The sequence below is a fragment of the Aedes aegypti genome, chromosome 2, assembly GCF_002204515.2.
Source record: "Aedes aegypti strain LVP_AGWG chromosome 2, AaegL5.0 Primary Assembly, whole genome shotgun sequence".
NCBI lineage: Eukaryota > Metazoa > Arthropoda > Insecta > Diptera > Culicidae > Aedes > Aedes aegypti.
In genome coordinates this window covers 143,662,659-143,684,348 of record NC_035108.1, presented here as the reverse complement: position 1 = coordinate 143,684,348, position 21,690 = coordinate 143,662,659, and the positions used below count along the sequence as shown (strand labels likewise).

The window sequence follows — 21,690 nt, the reverse complement described above, 5'->3', positions numbered from 1 at the left end:
AAGAATATGATTTAATCATTTTGATAAAATCTTTGCAACTGCGAAAAAAAAAACACAAAAATAAAAACAAGGCCTTTTTTTACACAAAACAAATTCAAACCTTTTACCACAGATAAACAAACATAATACTGTAAAAAAATTTCCACCCATCCAGTAAAATTAGAGCAAATTTTCTAGGAATTTCACTGAACGACCTATGTAACGGCTATTCGAGTCTAGCACACGACATTGAAGACGGCCTTATAGTTGAGGTCGAAATACGCATATCTGCGTCAAAGTTTGGAAGTGGACTAAAATGGTATAACACTAAAATCGGGTTTCTATAACCTATAGGTGTTAATATTATAGTTAGTATACATATATATTTAGTATTAAGGGAACGTCCTTTAATTATGTCACCAAAGGGATAACTATGAACTCCATTTTCTTAAGAGTACACATATTTTTTATTCCATGATATCAGACGACATATATTGAATTAAAAATCCACATGGACATGGACAAAATCCTATTATTTCTCTACTATATTCTCATTAACAAAACGGAATGTACTTACTGGATGTTGCGAGACTTTTTCGATTTTGGCGCGGATTTTTTCTGGTTGTTAACCGATTTTGGCTTCTGCTGCGGCATGTTACTTTTGCAGGATCTGTTCAGCACAACCTTACAGCTTTGAATCTTTGTCTCTGTAGAACTCTGTGACTGCAGCTTGTTGGTCAGCTTTCGGGTAAATCTTAAATCACTCAGGAAAAGTGGCTCGATGAGCACCTGATTGCACATGGGACAGTTCTTGTATTTGGCCATGGTCGTACGAATGCACTTGCCGCAGAAGGTGTGACCGCAGTTGACGACCACTGGCTTGTCGAACACATCAGAGAGACAAATGGGACATTCCGATTCCGTCAATACCGTGAACATCGTGGAACCTGGAAATAGTATATTGTGAATCGAACATTGCGGTTTAAAATGTAGCCTAATAACAAATGGAAAATAAACCGTTGTTGGTAATGTTCAGGAACGGTTGAGATTTTTGCGGGAGGATATTTCATATTTCATTCCTATTTTGCAGCGTTTGGATTGGATTGTTTAGTCATGAAAAAGTTACAAGTTTTCAAAGCTTGATCGAAAGAGTACATTTGTATAAGGATAAAACAATTTTTTTTGCGCTCGGAACCGGTTCGATGTTGTTTATAACAGACATCTCAGAGACAAATTTATTGAGTTATGAGTCACTTTGAATATAAAACATTCAAAAGTCCGCGACAAAAGTGACTCCTAATCACAAACATTACCCATAAACAATGTTTCGTATTATAATTCAAAATAATTAATTTGAGCAAATAAATCTAGATAATTGATCACAAAATATCGAAGCTTGTTTTAAAATGTGCAATCTTACTTAATAGATAGAGATTTTAATATTCTAATTAACAATACGACTGCGAATGGATCAAAACATTAAAAAACTTAAGGACAAAATGGAAACAATATGGTAGTATGAAACTACATATTACTATACCTATCAAGTGCGCATCGTACCTTCGTGCTGTGCGTACACGAATTCTCTCTGCTCTTGGAAGTTTTTTAAAAACTACCTAAAGCATAGTTTCCCAAACTGTGGGTCGCGACCCTCAGGGGGGTCGTGAGCCTAAGTCAGGGAGGTCGCGAGAAAAATTCCAACTATATATATTCCACACATTTTCCCAAATACTATTTTATTCTATTATTAAAATGACGCCAACAAGTTAATACCCCCAGTGTATGATTGTTTCCTTCCCAAATATTCATATGTGCATTAGGAGTTATTTTTTTGTTTTAGTAAAAAAAATCAGAGGATTTCAGCTCTTTGTCCTGATTGTTATGTCAAGATTACTAACCTTACGGTCGTTTACCACTATAATTTGGATAGTAATTATTATTGAAAATGTCTTATTCTTTGTGAACTCATCCAAGTTAATGAACTTCGGTCCCAGATCTTATGATCTTTAAATATCTTCAGAAATTTGAGCTTGAGCTTGAGCTTGATTGGCCGCCCGTGGTTGCTACTCCAGTATCGCCAGATCAGCTGCACTTACACAAGGAACCAACCAGATGACTGCTTGGGATTAACAGGCACCCTCAGTGTATAAGTGCTGGTGATCTTCTATTTTTAGGCAACAATGGTGCCTGCCACTTCAGAATGCAAACCAAAGAAGAGAAGGGGAAGGAATTGATGATGCATTCAACTGGCTCCCACGGTTGACCTTATATACCACTGCGTCAACGCCAGTTCATGCGGGAAGGGTGAAAGAGTGGGGTAAATTTTATGGCAGAGAGGCTTGCTGGTTTGGTTAGCAGACTGCCTATGTATCAGGCGTAAAGGAAGGCTATAATGATGAACGAATGGAAGCGTTCACAGTATTTCGATCGGCCGAAATCGTGAACTTAATTCTGTAGCACCTTTAAACGTGATTTTTTCGGGATGGTGTCTTCGGACGAAAATTTTCTAAAATTATAGCGCATATATTGACGGTAAATGTTAGTTCGCAACTACGCCACGGGCGGCGCTGCGAAACTATTTTTTTTTGAAATGACGATCTTTAAATATGATGTCTTCGGCAAAGTTGTAGATAATTCAAATACAAACAACTTTGCCAAAGACACCTAGTGTGTGTTCAGCCGCATTTGAGTGTGTGTATAAACATGAAGAATGTGTCAAGAAGAAGAAAAAGCAGAAGTTTGGAGTCACATAGCTCTCTACCCATCATATAACTAAGTACTACAGGGTAATAAGAGTCATTGATGAAACTTCCTCTAAGTAAAAGGGATACTCGTGGATACTAATAACACTATCGACATTTACAACTACTAATGATGTATTATGAACCCTTCTAGGTTTCATCTGCCACCACCCGTCACCCGAATAAATACACGGACCCCAAAAATGACTGATTTTTTCACTTAAACGGTTGTAACTGCTTTTCCTTGATCTTTAGAAACCTAGTGTCTTCTAGAGAATAATTCATTTTGACTGTTTACACAATTTTGTAGAACATTGTTGCTACCGGAAACTTCGCATTTTCAAAATATACGATAAAAACTAGTTTTAGGGGGTCGTTCATAAAATACTCCCGTATTTTGGAAATGCGGCTGAATACACACAAGGTGTCTTTAGCAAAGTTGTTTGTATTTGAATTATCTACAACTTTGCCGAAGACATCATATTTAAAGATCATCATTTCAAAAAAAAAAAATAGTTTCGCAGCGCCGCCCGTGGCAAAGTTGCGAACTAACATTTACCGTCAATATATGCGCTATAATTTTAGAAAATTTTCGTCCGAAGACACCATCCCGAAAAAATCACGTTTAAAGGTGCTACAGAATTAAGTTCACGATTTCGGCCGATCGAAATACTGTGCGTTGGGAAACGGTTTATTTCTGTCCGTCTCGGGTTCTAGCAATCTAGCATATCTTCAGAAATGTGACCTTTTATGATTAGCTTTTACAAATTGAAATTCAAATGTTAATTTGAAAAATTTCAAGATGATCATACTGATTCTTCCTTTATTTTGAGAGAGGGTTAAAACAAATATTGAAAGCGATTTCATAGCATTGTGTAAATAAGAAACTTTGACCATGTTTTACTCGAAAGTCATATGTTACAATTTTTCAATGGTGGGTCGCGAAAATAAGCCGGAGGGCTGGGTGGGTACGGACGGATCGAAAAAGTTTGGGAACCTATGACCTAAAGCAATGAAACAGTACTTTTCAGTGCTAAAAAACAGTACTTTTCAGTGCTATAATAATATCAAGAATATTATTTAGTTCACTTTAACAAAAAAGATCTAAATAATAGTTAAGCTTTAGAAAAAGCTAGACTTATGTTCGATGTCCGTGTGACATGGGAACATTTCCAGAAACCTGGAGGAAATTACCAGAACCCCACTCAGTGCCGTCGGTGCCAAAAGTGGGGTCATGGTACAAAAAATTCTCGCATGGATGCTAAATGCACGGTTTGTGGAGGTTCCTCTCACGACAAGGCCGTCTGTCCAGTGAAGGAAGATACCGATAAGTAACAATTCTCATTTTTCAGTTAACGATCGCTTGATCAAGAAAAAATCATACCCATCAAGAAGATTATAATCATGCTCATTCACAATGAATTTTTAAACCGTCGAGTAGCCGTTCAAATCTTTTAATTTCGAATGTATCCCCACGGAAAATCCTTTGCCGATATCGTAGCAGGTAATTTGAACTCCTCCCCTATTCGTACTATGAGTACCCATTCTACTTGTTTCAAATCAAATGGTAAAAAACCCTGCCGCCACAGGTAACATCTACTCCGCCTCTTCGTCTAACGAAAATTCTAACGGAAAATCATCAAATCACTTCAAGTGATATGTCTGCTTCTGATTTTAATTTTCTATGCCACCACTATGACTGAAGCAGTCCAAGTAGGTGTAAAATTTACTAATCATATTGTTTATTTATTTATTTATTTATTTATTCTTCGTCTTCAGTTAACACTGTACAGACTGTTACCTATAACTAATTTGACATTAACATTGAAACACAAAACATTTTCACACTCAAATTCTTCAATCGTTAGACATCAAACTAATAATCCTAGATTTTATACATTAACAATTGATACTAAACATTACTAAGCATTCAATCCGTTTACACAAAACATTCTGCGAACAAACAATAAACATTACACAACTTTCGATTCATTTAATCAATCTGCTTCATCATATCATTACTTCAAATTTTCAAGTTGGTCTCCACGTCTTCCTCGGCTTTTCATAAAATTTACGATACATTATACCGGTAGGCCATGTGCTAGCTTGCAACGCTCTGTTCTTATATTGATCGTGCAACGTAACTTTGAAGGATGCATAATCACGAAAATCGGTACTCCATTTTGGTACAAGTTTTACAATATTGATCGAGCTACATTCATCTATCCCTAACGATTGCGAGACTAAATTGCTCACTTCTTCCTCTGTCACCTTTTCGTCGATATTTGATAAAAATAAAGAGAACATCTCCTCATTTCTACAAGCAGAGTTTGTTGCTGATAAGTTCATGCGAGATGTCCGAGTTTTACAGAAGCTTGTGTCGATTTTGGAACCTTTTTGAAGCAGCATACTGTGAATTGGCGTAGAGTGGCTAGGTGCTATCTCTGTTCTCTCAGGGTTTTCGATGCTGTTTACCATTGGAATCAATTGCATGATTTCGGCCACTTTCGTTGAGATCGCATTTAAAGCTCCAGTGACTGATCGAAGCACGGTATCCTCTTGCTGATCGAGCTCAGATTGTTGCTTACGCTGACTACGGTGGAAATCGTAGAGACAGTCATCACACAGCCAAATAACATTTTTCTGTAGACAACAAACACTAGTCTCCGACAGGCCAACACACGCAGCGTGGAATGTCGAATAACATTTTCCCTCGCAGACAACAAATAGATCTGTCTTGCAGTTCACAGGTAACTCACACTTTGGACAAGACATGATATCGAGCATCACAAACAGACAATGGTTGAGTTGAAGAAACAATAAAGCACGCCAAATCTGATGAATATTTCACTTTCGTCGATAAAACCGGCTATCACAGTAGTTTTTGGAAGATCAATTCATTCAACTGCAGTTAATTGTCGATAGCAATGACTGATGATGAATTTTGGTGGCGTATTTACGGAATTATTCAGCAATAATCTGCGGTCTACGTGGAGCACAACATCGCACAACGTTCACACAAATGCAATATATAATATGATGATTGGGTTGAGGGGCCCAAATAGCCGTAGCGGTAAACGCGCAGCTATTCAGCAAGACCAAGCTGATGGTCGTGGGTTCGAATCCCACCGGTCGAGGATCTTTTCGGGTTGGAAATTTTCTCGACTTCCCAGGGCATAGAGTATCTTCGTACCTGCCACACGATATACGCATGCAAAAATGGTCATTGGCATAGTAAGCTCTCAGTTTATAACTGTGGAAGTGCTCATAAGAACACTAAGCTGAGAAGCAGGCTCTGTCCCAGTGGGGACGTAACGCCAGAAAAGAAGAAGAAGATTGTTATTGGGTTACGTTTTTCTAATGTATCAAAATAATAATTTAAATATTTTAAATTGGAATGCTCGTTCTCTGAATGGTAAAGAGGATGAGCTGTTTAATTTTCTTACAGCTAATAACGTGCATATAGCACTTATTAATGAAACGTATTTGAAACCTGGATCTAAACTCAAAAGAGATCCTAACTTTTTTGTTTATCGTAATTTGTTTATTTGTTTATTTGTTTATACTACATCAACAGGCAAGTAGTAGCCCCAATGATGTCTTAAAATATAAGTATATGCTAACATTAACAACAAAGTACAGTGACGTCAAAAACAATAAGAATGAATTTAAAAACAAATATAGTCAGGCGATAAAACTTAAATTAAACACTTAGACTAATTATTTCGTTCAGCGAAAAACAATGAAAATCTTCGACGGATTGTCTCTCGGGTAATGTTGAAATCAAACAATGAAGATACTCTGTTGAAAACTCGCTGTAGTCCACTAAGAGCACCGTGAAGTCCATAATTTGTACGAAATAGAGGCAGTCTTAGCATGATGTTGTTGCGAAGCGAGCGTGGTCGGACGTTCAAATTAATTTGTTCCAGAATAGTTCCACAGTCGATGCGTCCCTGCAACACATCCGCAATAGTCAAAGCTCTTATGACATCCCTTCTACAGCGAAGAAGGTCCAAGTCTATTAGCTGACAACGACTTTCGTAGCTCGGCAGGCGAAACGGATCTCTCCACGGTAACTTGCGAAGTGCGAATCGAAGAAATCTTCGTTGGACAGATTCGATCCTTTCCGCTCCATTGTTGTAAGCGGGGCTCCAAACCGCAGCGCCGTATTCCAGCGTGGAGCGCACAAGAGAGCAATAAAGCGATTTCAGGATGTATACATCTGAGAAATTCTTGGCGATTCTGAAGATGAAACCGAGAGTTGTCGAAGCTTTGCTGACCGTGTACGAAATATGTTGTTTGAATGATAACTGTTAATCAAGGAAAACACCTAGGTCCTTGATGTGATCCACACGTTCGAGATTCGTCCCGAGCAAACTATAAGGGAACGCTGTTGATCGCTTTTTCCTGGAAAACGTTATGATGGAGCACTTTGTTGGATTCACCACCATACCATTTAGAGAGCACCAGCTTGCAAACAAGTCAAGTTGTTGTTGCAGGTACAAACAATCAGCAGTTGAGCGTATTCGTAAGAACAATTTCAGATCATCCGCGTAAGATAACCGAGGGGCTTTTAATACGTAATGAACGTCATTGAAATAAAGCAAGAAAATCACTGGACCCAGGTGACTTCCTTGTGGTATGCCGGAAGTAGCATGAAAGCTGTCGGAGCTGCAGTCCCCTATCACGACTTTTAACTGACGATCGGTGAGATACGATCTGAACCAGCGCAGGAAGTTACCGCAGATGCCGAACCTGTCGAGCTTTGCAATGGCGATGTTGTGGTCCAACTTGTCGAAAGCAGCGGACAGATCGGTATAGATTGCATCAGTTTGAACTCTATCGACCATACTATCAGTTATGTACGATGTGAAGCATAGTAGATTAGTAGTGGTCGAGCGACCAGTGATGAAGCCGTGTTGATCGTTGTCTAGCTGATGTTTGCAATGTGATAGCAATGGTTCAATAACAACGAGTTCGAAAAGCTTCGAAACTGAGCTCAGAGATGTGATGCCACGATAATTATCTACGTCACGTTTTCTCCCTTTCTTATGCACTGGAAACATGTTTGCTACTTTCCAGCATGACGGAAAGATTCCGGTGGAAAGTGATAGACGAAATAAACTGTGCAACGGAGTAATCAGACTGTCGATATGCTTCTTGAGGACTACCCAAGAAACATTTGCCTATTTTATAATCATTTATTAAGCAATTTTTCACAACTACATACTGATTAGTTGCTTTATTATATTACTTTGCAGCTGCTTCGCACACATTGTTCAAGCAAATCTGGCGAAATTATAAAGCTTCTTATCATTTAGTGACTGTAATCATATATTGTAATGATGTTTATTCAGGTTTCACTCAGCTTAATAAGGTTTGATGATTTAACAACGCTAGTTTAACAAACTATTTTATTGCAGTTTAATTCAGCATCATGTTTAACAACATTTTAACTATTTGCAAGTGAAGCCTTTGTTCAGGCGTTGTTCACACAAATTTGGAAAAGTTATAAAGCGTGTCGTTGTATATTGACTTCATTCTACAACTTCAAAATCGCTTTATAAGCATTCATCTCAGCTTTTATTCAACTGCCACAAAATTGATTGAAAACAAATAATCGAAATCAAAAATAGCTAATACTTTATACATCAAATGCAGTGTATACCTTTACCATGAATTAATAACCACACTTTTAAAAATTACCTGAATATTGGATTCAAACTCGAGACCTTCCCATCGTCAGCGGTATACCTTGCCATCTGCGCCATCCTTGAATTCATATATCAGCCTTCCAGTGCCCAATATAAACCTCTTGTAGCTGATTATTGATCATGCTTGAGCTTCTATTCAACAATAACTAATCAACACGTGCTATGCTGATCAACAACTGAATAAGCGCATTACTTCGGCTGCTTTTCAGTACTGATGCGAGCTGAACTCAGTCGGCTATTTATAGCGCACAGTGAGAAAAATAAAGTTTATTCACAAAGTAAAAACAGTCTGAAATGATTAATCGTATTTCATAATAAGTTTTAACTTGTTAAAACTTTAATTGAATTGTTCATCTAACTATACTTAAATTCATTTATTAAATGTATAATATTTCTACTAGGTTAATATTTTAATTATTTGTCGTACTTTTTCCATCTATTAAACATTATACAAATATAAAATATATTTCAATCAATAATCCTATGTCAGAAGACTAATTCAAAATATTTTCTAAACATAATTGAATATTGTATTGAGAAAGCATCAGTTATTATTGTATCCAACATGTTTTTATATATTAGTAAGTTAGTGGCGAATTCGCCAAGGGCGAAAGCCACTCAAATAAAAATACATTAGGAATACAACGCAATTTTTAGATATTTTGTCCATTTGTCAAAAATTTGGCTATGGTGTGACCTCTTTTGTAAGGCTTCTTTGTTGCTGAACAATGTGTTTAGTAATCGTTATTTTGGACTTCTTTGGATGACCTGCTCGGATGATATATCTATGTTGTATTAGGATTTTATAAAATACCTATTCAGCTTTTGATCATGTTCATGTTAAACATGGAAACAGCTGAAGTGCGAAGCAACCAAAACGTTAGTTCGTCTCCTGTACATCTGTTTACACAATTATGTTTGTTTGGTGGAATATTGGCTCTTTAATAGATGGAAAAATGACTTGTTCAACTCATTAGTAAAACAATCTTGACAAGTCGGCAGAGATTCTTTGGAGAAGTTTAATAAGTGTTGATTCTACTATTATTCATTCCAATGAAAAATGTTGAACATAGACTTAAATTTGGATCTAAATACCATCTTCTCAGCTCTTTGTAGGGCATTTTTTCAGCTGTCATCATTATTCAACAATAATTAACTATGTATGTTTATTTGTGACACTTGACAGTCAGTTGGGTAACCACTTTCATGTAACTGTTGTTAAATTATTATTTATACTTCGATTATCATTAAAAATGTTATGATTAGTAACTTTTTCCGATATCAATAACGTCGCAAATGATGATCAATACATTTGGAAAATTTAAATTTTGATATTTTTAATCCAATGTGATTCGAACTTTACCCTCGTTGATCCATTACGTCGCCATTACGTCCATTACGTTAATCCATCCATCGCATACACGTCTTGGATTTGATTTGAAAAACATTTGAAACATTTGAAAATAACATAAAAAGACATGATATGTTTTGCTTGAATAAGAGCATACTCATGTACTGTTATTCACATTGTTTATAAGTTTTACTAATCAAGCTGGTCAACATTTTAAGTATTAGACACTAAAACTTTTGTACGATTTGTTGTTAATCAAATGTTCAATATGCTACTAAAATGATGGCTACAACCTATAGAAGCTTTTAATCAGTCAATTGTTAAACTTCTTATGTGTTGTAGAACAAAAGCTATTATATTTGCATTTTCGGAGGTTTATTCAGCTCTTATTCAAAACACAAACTGCAAGTGGAATAACAGCTTTTTTATAAGCGGAAATTAATTTTATTCAATTAATGATTCAACTAAAAATTTGTTCAGCAATGGTTGCTGCTATGCAGCTTGTATTAAACACGTAAGTATCTTAAAAGCTACCAATTGTTCCTTGGGTACTGACGGAATTCCATCTGGTCCAGGGTTATACGACGACTTGAGTTGCAATGCGGCCCTTGAAATGGCATTATGGTCAACATCGAAATTGTCCAGCGTTTGTCCGTTTAGAGGAGCATTGTTGGCTGCTAGGATGACTTGTTCATTACTTATTTGAACGTCGCTGAATACGCTGGCAAATTTGGAAGAAAACAACTGGCATATCTCCTGGAGGCACGTTGCGGTTCTACCATTCCATTCCATCGAGGATGGAAGACCAGACTCCTTACGCTGCTCATTCACGTATTTCCAGAAAGACTTTGGATGGCGTTTAAGTTTCTGCTCAATGCTTCGCTGATACTGCTGGAAACAATGACGACTGACTCGCTGATACTCGTAGTTCGACCTTAGATAGTAACAGCGCGATGAAGGTGTTCAGTACTTAGTGAGGCTACAAATACTTAGAGCCGCTCGCTTGACCGACTTCAACTTCCGCAGTTCACTGGTTTGCCAAGGAGGTCGGGAGGCATAGTGGTGTGCTCTTTTCGGAACGTGCCTGTCAATGATGTATGACAATACATGTGCAAAAGTTTGCGCAGCTACTTCGATGTCGTTGTGATCAAGAATGCTCTCCCAGTGGATGGTGGCTAACACATCAGCGATGCTACGATGATCAGCTTTCGCGTAATCGTACGACACGGTAGCGGGGCGGTTGTTAAAATCGTGAAAGTGGTTATTATCAACGGTGATGATCAACGGAGGATGATGAGGGACTACTTTCACCAGCTCGCAAGGTGCCGCCTCAATTATTGGAGCTTTATCTTGCAAGCAAACGAAGCAAAGATCCAAACTCGATTGTTTTCGTTGACGATATGGTTGATTTGTGCCAACGTGGCAGTGCTGTAATTATCGAGGAGATTAGCTGCGCAAGCATGCAGTGACGATCGTACAGGATCCGGATAGAGGAAGCCGTTGTCCGAGCGTTTCCACGAAATGCCAGCTAGATTGAAATCACCCAGAATGAAGATGTCGTCAACAGGATTAGCAGTTTCCATTATAGTAAAAACTGAGTCGCAATGTGCTTGTATTAGCTCGTTATCGCGAACTCGGTCAGGCGCGATGTACAAGGCACACAAGAATAAGGTACGATCACCTAGCTCGACGGATACCCAAACTTGTTCCAGGCAACTCCACAGATCCTTTTCAACTGCCTTTGCTTTTAAACCGTGACGAACAGCCACAATTACTCCACCTCCTGTAGATTTTCTGTTATTGCTAGGATTTCGATCGCAACGGAACACTTCATAATCGATCCCAAGCACCTGACTGGACAGCGTTCGAGAGTCAAGCCACGTTTCGGTTAGAACGATGATATCGTAGCACGTATCCGATACAGCCAAGCGGTAGTCGTCAACACATGAGTTCATCCCGCCAACGTTCTGGTAATACATTAGTATATCTTGGTTGCGCTGCACTGCTGGGACGCCGATATGTCTGGAAGGCATTTGTGCATCAGGCAAATACTGAGGATTCACAATACTAAAATACTCGCCGTTGTTAGGTTGTTGGAAGACCCTCTCTCCACTTCCGACAGCAGGGCCGGAACGACTATGATGAACGAAGGCAGCAGGAGGCACGACTGCGTCGGAGGGATTGAGGACTTCCATAGGGCTTTCTAAGGTGCGTTCCGGGTTTCCAGTAAGCGTATCCAAAGTGCTGAAATACGGATCGGCATCAGGGTTCGAAGAAGCGACAACTTGATGTAACAACTTGCCTGACAAAGGAGTCTGGAAGATCTCTGAACCACATCTAGCATCAGGACCAGGACGACTGTGATGAACGCTGGCTGGAAAAGGCACGACTGAGCTAGAGGATCCAGAGACTTCCAAAGTGCAATCTGCAGTGCGTCCTGGTAGTACAGTAGATGGATAAATGCGTTTTCCTTGGAGTCTTGGAGGCCTCGGTGTTAGTTGAACATTGATTGTTTCAAGCTGAGATTGTCTAATGGTGAGTACTCCAATGTCGTTGCTGTTATGCTGGACAGCATTAGAAGGAGTGCTGGAATACGGAGGCTGATCAGGCGAAGAATTGGAACTAATGGATGTGTACTTGCCTGAGAAAGAAGGTTGGGAGACCCTGTCACCAGTCTCGACAACAGGTCCAGAACGACTTCGATGACAGGAACCAGCATGCGCGACTGTGTCGAGTGGATCGAGGGCTCCCTTAAGGCGGCAGGCAAAGCGTTCTGGATTACAGGAACTGTTGACACGTTCAATCACGTTGCTCCGATGCGCATTATTCGAAATTACCCGGCTAGATTGACTCCGGTTGAGGGAGTGGAAAACTGTGATGCTCCCAATTCGGGCGACACCATAACTGTCGGCGTATTCAATCGGGGTAACCAAGAGTTTTTTGCACTTAGATCTTCGAACTCGCGGAACAAAATTCCTTTTGGCCACGTGTCAGGGCTCAGTGCATTCTGACGGAGTTTATGATCAATGCCAATCTTGTAGGAAATAAAGTTTAAGCGGCTAGCGTCAATTCCACGCTTTACGAGTGGAATCGCCTTGACAGGATCTTCACTCTCCAAACAGTCTTTAGCCAACTTTTCTATGTCTTCCGGTTTGACACTCGGATGGACACGAGAAAGATACAGCCAGAACAACTCAACCGGTTCGGAGACAGTGCGCCGTATGAATAAAAAGCGTTGAACTTTACTACATGTAGCATCTACTCAAAAACAAAATCCACAAAGTTTACTACACTTTTGGTATGAATAAAAACCCTTTCGAACATGTAGTACCTACTACTTTCGAACATGAGCAGTGACTGATGCTGCACTTTAAGAAAATTCTATTCAAAGTACAGAGTAATGCTGCATGTTAAGAAAATTCCATTCAGAGTGACTCTTGAAATCAATAAAATCATGCATATATGCCAAATTTGTCACTTATTCACGTGACAAATTATGTGAAAATATGAATATTACTACATTCCCGCTATGCATCGCGTAATCGATCATGAAATTTATGTTGGTTATGTAACTTTACAGTATTCCCATTATGTGCATGTGAATTTTATAATGATTTGACAACAAGGATTTTCCTTAGAATTTTCGAATTTTAGCTAGAAATCTGTATCCTATGAATGAATCTTGAGATAACAGCAATTGTGACATTATAAAGTTCCTAACATTTTCAAGATTCCAGTATTGAGAATTTGAAGAAATGGCGGTAGAATTTTGAGCTTCCTCTGTGAATTAAAAAAAAACAGCATGTCGGACTCCGCTGATGGATATGGGATTCTTGGTATTTCTGTGGTATTCTCGTTATTTCGATAGGTTTCCTGGTAGTATCCCTGGGCTTCTTAGAAATAAAAATTCTCACAATAGTGGTTGAATTAAGGATTTTCTTTTACATTTTTACATTCAGACGCTCAAAGGTTTATACTATAATTGAAGATTTTTTCTGAAATCCCAACGGAACTGGAAATCAATGGGATCTAAAGTTTACAAGAATTCCAAAGATTCGGACCAGAGTTTGCAAGAATCTCACTGAAATCTCAGAGATTCTTACAGAAATACCGTCTTAAAGATACCCGAATAATTTCAAAAGATTAATAGCCAGGTCAAAAAGCATAGCATAGCATAGCATAGACTGACTGTACATGTCAATGGTTGCTACTCCGTGATTGATCGGAACTGGTAAGAATTGCACTACGATCCAAATGAATAAGGGATGGGAGTTTCCGCTTACTCTCGAAGTGCAATTTTAGCAGATCTAATATTATTGATCAATAACGGCGCCGGCCAAGTCCTTACAGTCAGTTGGGATGGGGAAGGAATGTTAGGGTGTAATGATTGTTGCTTCTAGAGACCGAGAATACCTCTGCATCTCCACAATCACCACGGGAAGGGTGTTTATTAGTGAGGGAGGAAAAGATCTGGGAGTCACCTCTGGTCGGTGATGCGATCCATGGACAAGGGGGAAATATACGACTTGTATTTAAAGCTAGTTTTGTATTTTTGTCTCGAGAAGTTTTTGGAAAAATACGTCAACATCTATAATGTCGAACAATTCAAAAGACGTTTTTATTAATGACGAAAACTGAAAATTACATGTATATATTTTAACTTATATGAAACAGGAATAATGCCGACACTTGTAGTGACGAACCATACATAGTTTGTTTGAAAATTACATATGAGTATTACTGTGCATTTTGTCTCGATATGGTAGAAGTTTTAGGAAATACGTCAACATTCACAATGTCGAACAATTCAAAAGATTTTTTTTAATAAATAATTTTTATTAATGTCAAAAAGAGAAAAATATATGTATATTCAAATTGTATAAGAAAAAAGCATAATGCCGACACATATAGTGACGAACCATACAAAGTTTGTTTTAATATTACATAAAAGTTACTCTTTCAAGAAAATATGTGTTATCATAAGCATGAAACGAACTCACCAGTTGGTAATCCATTCTCGACTGAACACAAAACTGACACTGACAGCAAAACTTCTTGGCGTCCCGAAAATAAACCGTCTTGCTTGGGCCTTCCCAAATACGTACCCGCAAGACGCTCCAAAACAGGTGAAAAAAAAAAAAAAAAAATCTCCGGCGACGAAAACACGCGCGAATCCGTCAGCAAAATCAATCGGACGACGCAAAACCGAACTGTCCTGCTTGGGCTTCACGAAGCACCCAGATTAATAGCCAGGTCAAAAATCGGATTTACCCAAAAGAATCCCAGAATAGCTTACAGCATCCCATAATTGTTATAACAAATCTAGAATGCCTATCGGAAACCCAGAATTTCTATAGGTATTCCAGAATCCCAAAGAAAATCAGAGAATCTGGGATGTCAGAATTCTTACATAAAATTAAGAATTACTTTATAATTAGCTGAAATCCATCTGACATCCGAGAATTCCTAAGAAACGACATAATTATCGTAATGCCAGATTGAGCATAATTATCGTAATGAGTATCTTCGTATCTGCCACGCAATATTCACATGCAAAATGGTCAATTGACATTGAAAGCTCATAGTAAGTACTCATAAGAACAGCTGAAGCTGAGAGTTAGGCTCTGCCCCAGTTGGGACTTAACGTCAGAAAGAATACCAGATCTCTCAAAAAAAAAAAATCTAAAATCTTTACCGGAATCTCAAAGTTCTTTTCGAAATATCAAAATTTCTACGGAAATCTTAAAATACCGTTCGAAATACCAAAGCTGATATCGTATTCCCATGATATTTACTCAAATTTTAATTATTCCATTCATTTCAACAATCACAATGCATGAGTAGCAAGCTCTGAAGCTAACTACCAGTCGCTTTGTAGTAAATGCTACCTTTATTCATAGCAACGCGTTGTTTGTAGTATGTTCGAAAGGTGTAGAAAGAGAAATGACACAAACATGTTCCACTCATGTTCCACATCTAGCGTTTACTACCGATCATGTAGTAAACTCACTTTACTACATTTTTATTCATACGGCCCAGTAAGTATGCTGGCGGTAGTTGTTTCTTTTGTGCCACCTAGCAGCGGTTTTGAAGCAGTCGGGTTAAAATTGATCTCTTCATCACGGCGTCTTTTTTGAGGGCGGTTGTCGAGAAAACGAACCAGATTCACGCAAGAAGGCGGACGATGGAGTCATACGCTTAGACAACAGAGCAATTTGTTGGCCTTGTTTTGCAAGTTCCTTTCTAATCTCTGCGTGTACAGATTCTTGTTTTTCGGTAATGGATTGGAAGGCCTCACCGAACGAAGAGACGGCAGATTTAAATCTAGCGATTTTCATCAATTTCGCGCACTCGTCGCACATCCAAATCAGATTTGGGCTTTCATGAATGATTTTCACAAACGGTTTGTTGAGCTTCGTAACCGAGCACCTAATATGTACCATTCGTTCACAAAAAGCCATACAAGTAATAAACTCGTCATCTGATTTGACCGGCTTAGCACATTGATCACAAGCATCAGACATGGTTCGGAGTTACTGTCTGTTTGACTGTGACTTTATTATTCTAGTAAAGTACGGTAGTCCAAAAAGTGCACAGAGAGACCAGTGGTGAAAACAAAGCGAAAGCAAAACAACTATCAACGGCGCGACGTGAGGCGATAATATTATCGAACTTTCCTTGGTTTTAACACAGGATATGTGGAATTTATCAACTTGACGAAGAGCACGGCACAGTATTTTATGGCAGTAAACTAAACGCAGGTAAATACGATATATATTTCACGGGAAACTGTTAAATTTCGGCGCGTGATAAAAAAATAATGATCGACTTGATGGGGCTTGTGGGGGAGTTTCAATCAATTCATAGGCCTAAAAAACATCAACTATTTTCGTCCAAAGGGCTAAAAATCTCGTTAATAAAGATAGAAAAAAAAATATTTTCGTCATTTAAAACTAAAGTTTTTGAAACTTTGTTTTTTTTTTTTTTTGTTGAAACACAGCTTAGTAAATATACTCTCATAGCTGCCTATTTGCCTTTTCAATGCTCTGGACTTGGTGACTTTAATGGTGACTTTAATGCCAAACATTGGTCATGGAATAATTCTCAAAGTAATTCCAACGGCAGAATTTTATTTGATGAGTGCTTTTCAGGATATTTCTTACTCTGTATTCTATATTCAATACCCTGATAGCCCTACATGTTTTTCCTCTTCTAGAAACCCATCTACGATTGATTTGGTGTTAACCGAATCTAGTCATCTTTGTAGCTACGAGAAGAACTAGCTTATAAGTTAAAATTCTCGTTAATAAAGAAATAAAAAAAAAAAAAAAAAAAAAATCTTTGTAGCCAACTGATTACTCGTGCTGATTTTGATTCTGATCATGTCCCTGTTACATTTCAAATATCCCATGAAACGATTCTCAATCCTATCAGCTACACTTTCAATTATTTTCGAGCCGACTGGAATATATATGAAACATATATTGACTCTAATATTGATGTTAACATTTCTTCACAAACAAAACTTGATATTGACAATGCTCTTGAAACTTTAACAAATTCCATTGTTGAAGCCAGGAGCATTGCAATTCAAAATGTGATTAAAATTTAAATCCGTGATTATAGACGATGATCTTAAACTCTTGATCCGTCTTAAAAACGTGAGAAGAAGGCAATTTCAACGCACTCGCGATCCTGCTATGAAAATTATAAAGCAGGATTTGCAGAAAGAAATCAAAAAACGTTTTTCACAATTAAGAAACAAAAATTTTGAAAATAAAATTTTTCAATTGGACCCTTGCTCTAAGCCCTTTTGGAAATTATCTAAAATTTTGAAAAAAAAAACCCAGAAGCCTATACCGGCATTGAAAGAGGAAAACAAATTATTACTAACCAATTGCGAAAAAGCTCAAAAACTGTCAATGCGCAGTTGAAAAGCGCGCACAATTTGACCCACATCAACGAAAATTCAATGTTTGCCAATGTACAGTTCGGATTCCGCCATAAACATTCGACCACTCATCGACTTGTACGTGTAACAAATTTGATCCGTTCCAACAAATCTGAAGGCTATTCTACTGGTCTTGCTCTTCTAGACATAGAAAAAGCATTCGACAGTGTTTGGCATGGAAGTTTGATTGTAAAAAAAAAAAAATTCCAACATACATTGTTAGAATAATTCAAAGTTATCTGTCAAATCGTACACTTCAGGTTGATTATCAGATCTCCAGGTCAGAAAGACTTTCTGTAAGAGCTGGTGTTCCCCAAGGCAGCATTTTGGGGCCAATATTATACAATATTTTCACATCTGACTTAACTGAGTTACCTCAGGGATGTCAAAAATCCTTGTTTGCGGATGACACAGGCCTCTCCGCCGAAGGACGAAGCCTTCGTGTCATCTGTAGTCGATTGCAAAAAAAGTTTAGATATTTTTTCTTCATAGTTGCAAAAATGGAAGATTTCTCCTAATGCTTCCTAAACTCAACTAATAATATTCCCACATAAACTAAAAGCTCTTTATTTGAAACCTTCAAGTAGACATATTGTCACTATGAATGGGGTTCCAAGAAATTGATCAGATGGAGTTAAGTATCTAGGGCTCATGCTTAGATAAGAATTTAATTGTAATTTTGTAATTGCTCAATCCACACCCTGGCAGACAATTATCCGCCCATCTAGACACGGGCTGGGTGAGGACCTACCAAGCCTCCCCCGTTAGCATGTCCTATACCGTTTAGCACACCGGGATCTTCCACAAGCAGGCGCCGGAATTAAAGCGGTCCCACAAGCTTCAGATACATTAAATAGATATAGTCCCTCTGACACTAAACCGAATGGCGCCCTCCGCTTCACCACCAGTACTGCCTCCCCACACGCCAAGCACAATATCGAAAGTACCGCGACGTATAGCAAATACAGTACACCACCTCCGACACTATTCCAAATGTACAGGAAAGACAACACCAGTAAGAAAGCGGAAGGCGCACCACTCGGTTCAGTGCCAGAGGGACTATAAGTATAACGAAGAAGAAATGAAAAGATAGTAGAGTTGGTTCGGTTGTTTGATTGCTGAAACGAAAAAAACAGAAACAAAGTGTTAACATTAAAACGGGGTTTCATAATTGATAAATGTATCGATAGTTTCTCATCTGTTACGTTTCCTTATCGTAGCGCTGTCGATTTTTTCCATCTTCAGGGTGTTCGTCTTCGCTCGAGCAATGAGGACCATGATGAAAGGAGAATATAAAAATGTGAGCATTAGTGTTGATCTACTAATAGATTAATTTAAACTACTTTTCATGTGCTAAGTAACTTGTAAACTCCTACTCAATTATGTTTTGTTGGCCTACACGTTTTATTTAGACACAATTTTATTTAGAAAACTATTTGGATCCGAGATTTTAGGTGCAGATTGAGCATGTTTGATAAAACAAGCATCCTGTTTTTAGTTAAAGAATGTTTAAGAAGTTGATGATTCTGTTATTTATACTAGCTATATACAAGAATTCACTATTGATGTGATATATGGTTATTGAATAAGTTTCAACGCGCGATTATAATACTTCAGTTTTCGTGCTGTTGTATTGGTGTATGTAGTGGGAAACCAATCAGTTTGGTGATTCTAACGGTAACAAATAACACGACGAAAGGAAAGTTGATAATCTATCATCATTATGATTATAGTCCTAATTTCATGATCCGTTTAATGAATTCCGCGTATGATTCGACAATTTTAACAATTTACACATGTGTATTCGAAGAAAACAGACTACGAGCATTTATTACCTTGCAACACATTCCTAAGTGATCAGATATTTATCATTTTCTACAGCCTAATTTAATAATACCTACATTGGGTTGTAACAAAAATTTGATCTTGGGATGTTGATTTGCCTCCTAATCATAGTTTCGACAATAGTCACATGCTTACTATCCCTTATGGCAGTGTTGTTGATTCTATTGTCTATCGCTCATCAGTTTCGCGCTAACCGGCAGGGACTTGGTCCTATGTACCCAATACTCTGCTGTGTCTTAAATTCACGCAATACATTCTGTAGATGTGTGATACAGTTTGCGGAATATTATGATTTATCACTTCGTTCAGATGGAAAATTCTGTTATAGTACCATATTCACATACCAGATAACTCCCACCTGGAACGATGTAATACATTGGAGACATGTAGATTCAATGTATGTAACATCTTGTTTCGGATGATCACAGGCATCGTGATTCAGTTTTTCACTAGTTGAAGCGGAACGTTTAGAATCTCCACTATAGTTGCAATCACGGCGTCGATGCATTCGTCTAATGCTAAGAATATCCGAGTATCAAAGCTCTCATGCTTTCAATACCTAATCAGACAAGCACAAATGTACGTAACATGAGGCGGACCGAAGGTTAGCAATCCCTCATGCTTAGATAAGAATTTAACTTTCAAAAATCACATTGAGGGCATTCAAGCCAAATGTAATAAATATGTAAAATGTCTCTATCCCCTTATCAATAGAAAATCAAAACTTTGTCTTAAGAACAAGCTTTTGATATTCAAACAAATTTTCAGGCCATTTTGTATGCTGTACCAATATGCGACTAGCTGTTGTAATACCAGGAAGAAAGCTCTGCAGAGAATTCAAAATAAAATTTTGGAAATGATTCTGAAACTCCAATGTTGAAATAGAATATCCAATGTTGAAACATTGGAACAAATGTCAAATAAAATAATTAATAATTACATGTAAAATTGTTACAATCTTCTATTGTCACGATTAATGCGTTATATATTTAGGTTATGTTAGGTTAAGTATATTAAAATCGTGTTTTTTTTCTCTTATAAGCATGTGAAATCCAATGTAAAAAATCTGAACTGCTACGGCAAATGAAATGTAATATGTTGTTAACAAAATGTTAATAAAATCTTAAATTTGTTTTACCAAATTAGTGTTGTCTAACACAGAACACCTAGATATAAGAAACGAATGTTATGTTTGGAATGATACTAATAAAGAAATTAAAAAAAACTATTACCTATCAAGTAATGATGATCATCCAGAAATTAAGAAAATGTATATTCAACAGGCATTTATCGCGCTCAGTTCAGTGTGTATGATACCCAACGCGAGTTTTTATTATGTTATTTTTTACATTTTATTTTTCAAGGAGGCCCCCCTGCCAAATTTTATATTTTCAAAAATCTCAACAAAGTAATTTGTACGTATTTTTGAAGCTTCACTGTACTTACCTCTGTTTCGGAGATTGTATCGACAACAGCTGATAGAATCTGTACTCAGATTTCCCGGTTCCGGAGACGATAGCGTCTTGATGTCCATCATCATCGATGCATTGGTAATCATGATAAGTTTGATACAGTTTCACAATCCACAACATGAACGAAGGCGAAAAATATTGAACGAAATTGTGCTTTTTATATCAGAATGTAAAACAAACGAAAGCAACTAAAACTACACGCTAAGGGACCGTTCAAATAGTACGTAATGTAGCAGGGGGAGGGAGGGGCTCTTCCGTAGTGTTACGGTCCATACAAAAATTTTAAATTTTTCATGCAAAAGCTGTTACGTGGGGGAGGGAGGGGGTCAAAAATTGACAAACTTTGCGTTACGTAATATTTGAATCATCCCTAACAGTCTTTCTAAAATGCACCACGAGAAAAACATTGAATCAGCACTCAGTAACTCACCGTTCATGGCTGCGTACCCAACCGTCAGTTCAATTCACTCAACTCAGCACTGTACCATCGACTCTCATTGAGCTCCTGTTTGAGGAGCAAAATCAGCTGATGACGAATCGTGTTGGAGAACGTCCATAAACCAAGCCACAAAAATATGTCGATTTGGATAACCTAATTCTAATTAGGTTTTTCGAAAATTTTGGGTCGTTATGCTTT

The 21,690-nt window shown here is 37.8% G+C and overlaps 1 protein-coding gene across 1 annotated transcript; it reads right to left on the bottom strand.

Annotated features, from left to right (window-relative positions):
- Positions 1-422: 422 nt before the first annotated feature.
- LOC110676083 (probable E3 ubiquitin protein ligase DRIPH) lies at positions 423-21,229 on the bottom strand. Its single transcript, XM_021842589.1, has 2 exons — positions 21,028-21,229; positions 423-926 (listed from the first exon to the last, which is right to left on the bottom strand). Exons 1-2 carry the CDS (start codon positions 21,137-21,139, stop codon positions 553-555), a joined length of 486 nt encoding a protein of 161 aa, XP_021698281.1. The 5' UTR covers positions 21,140-21,229; the 3' UTR covers positions 423-552.
- Positions 21,230-21,690: the final 461 nt, after the last annotated feature.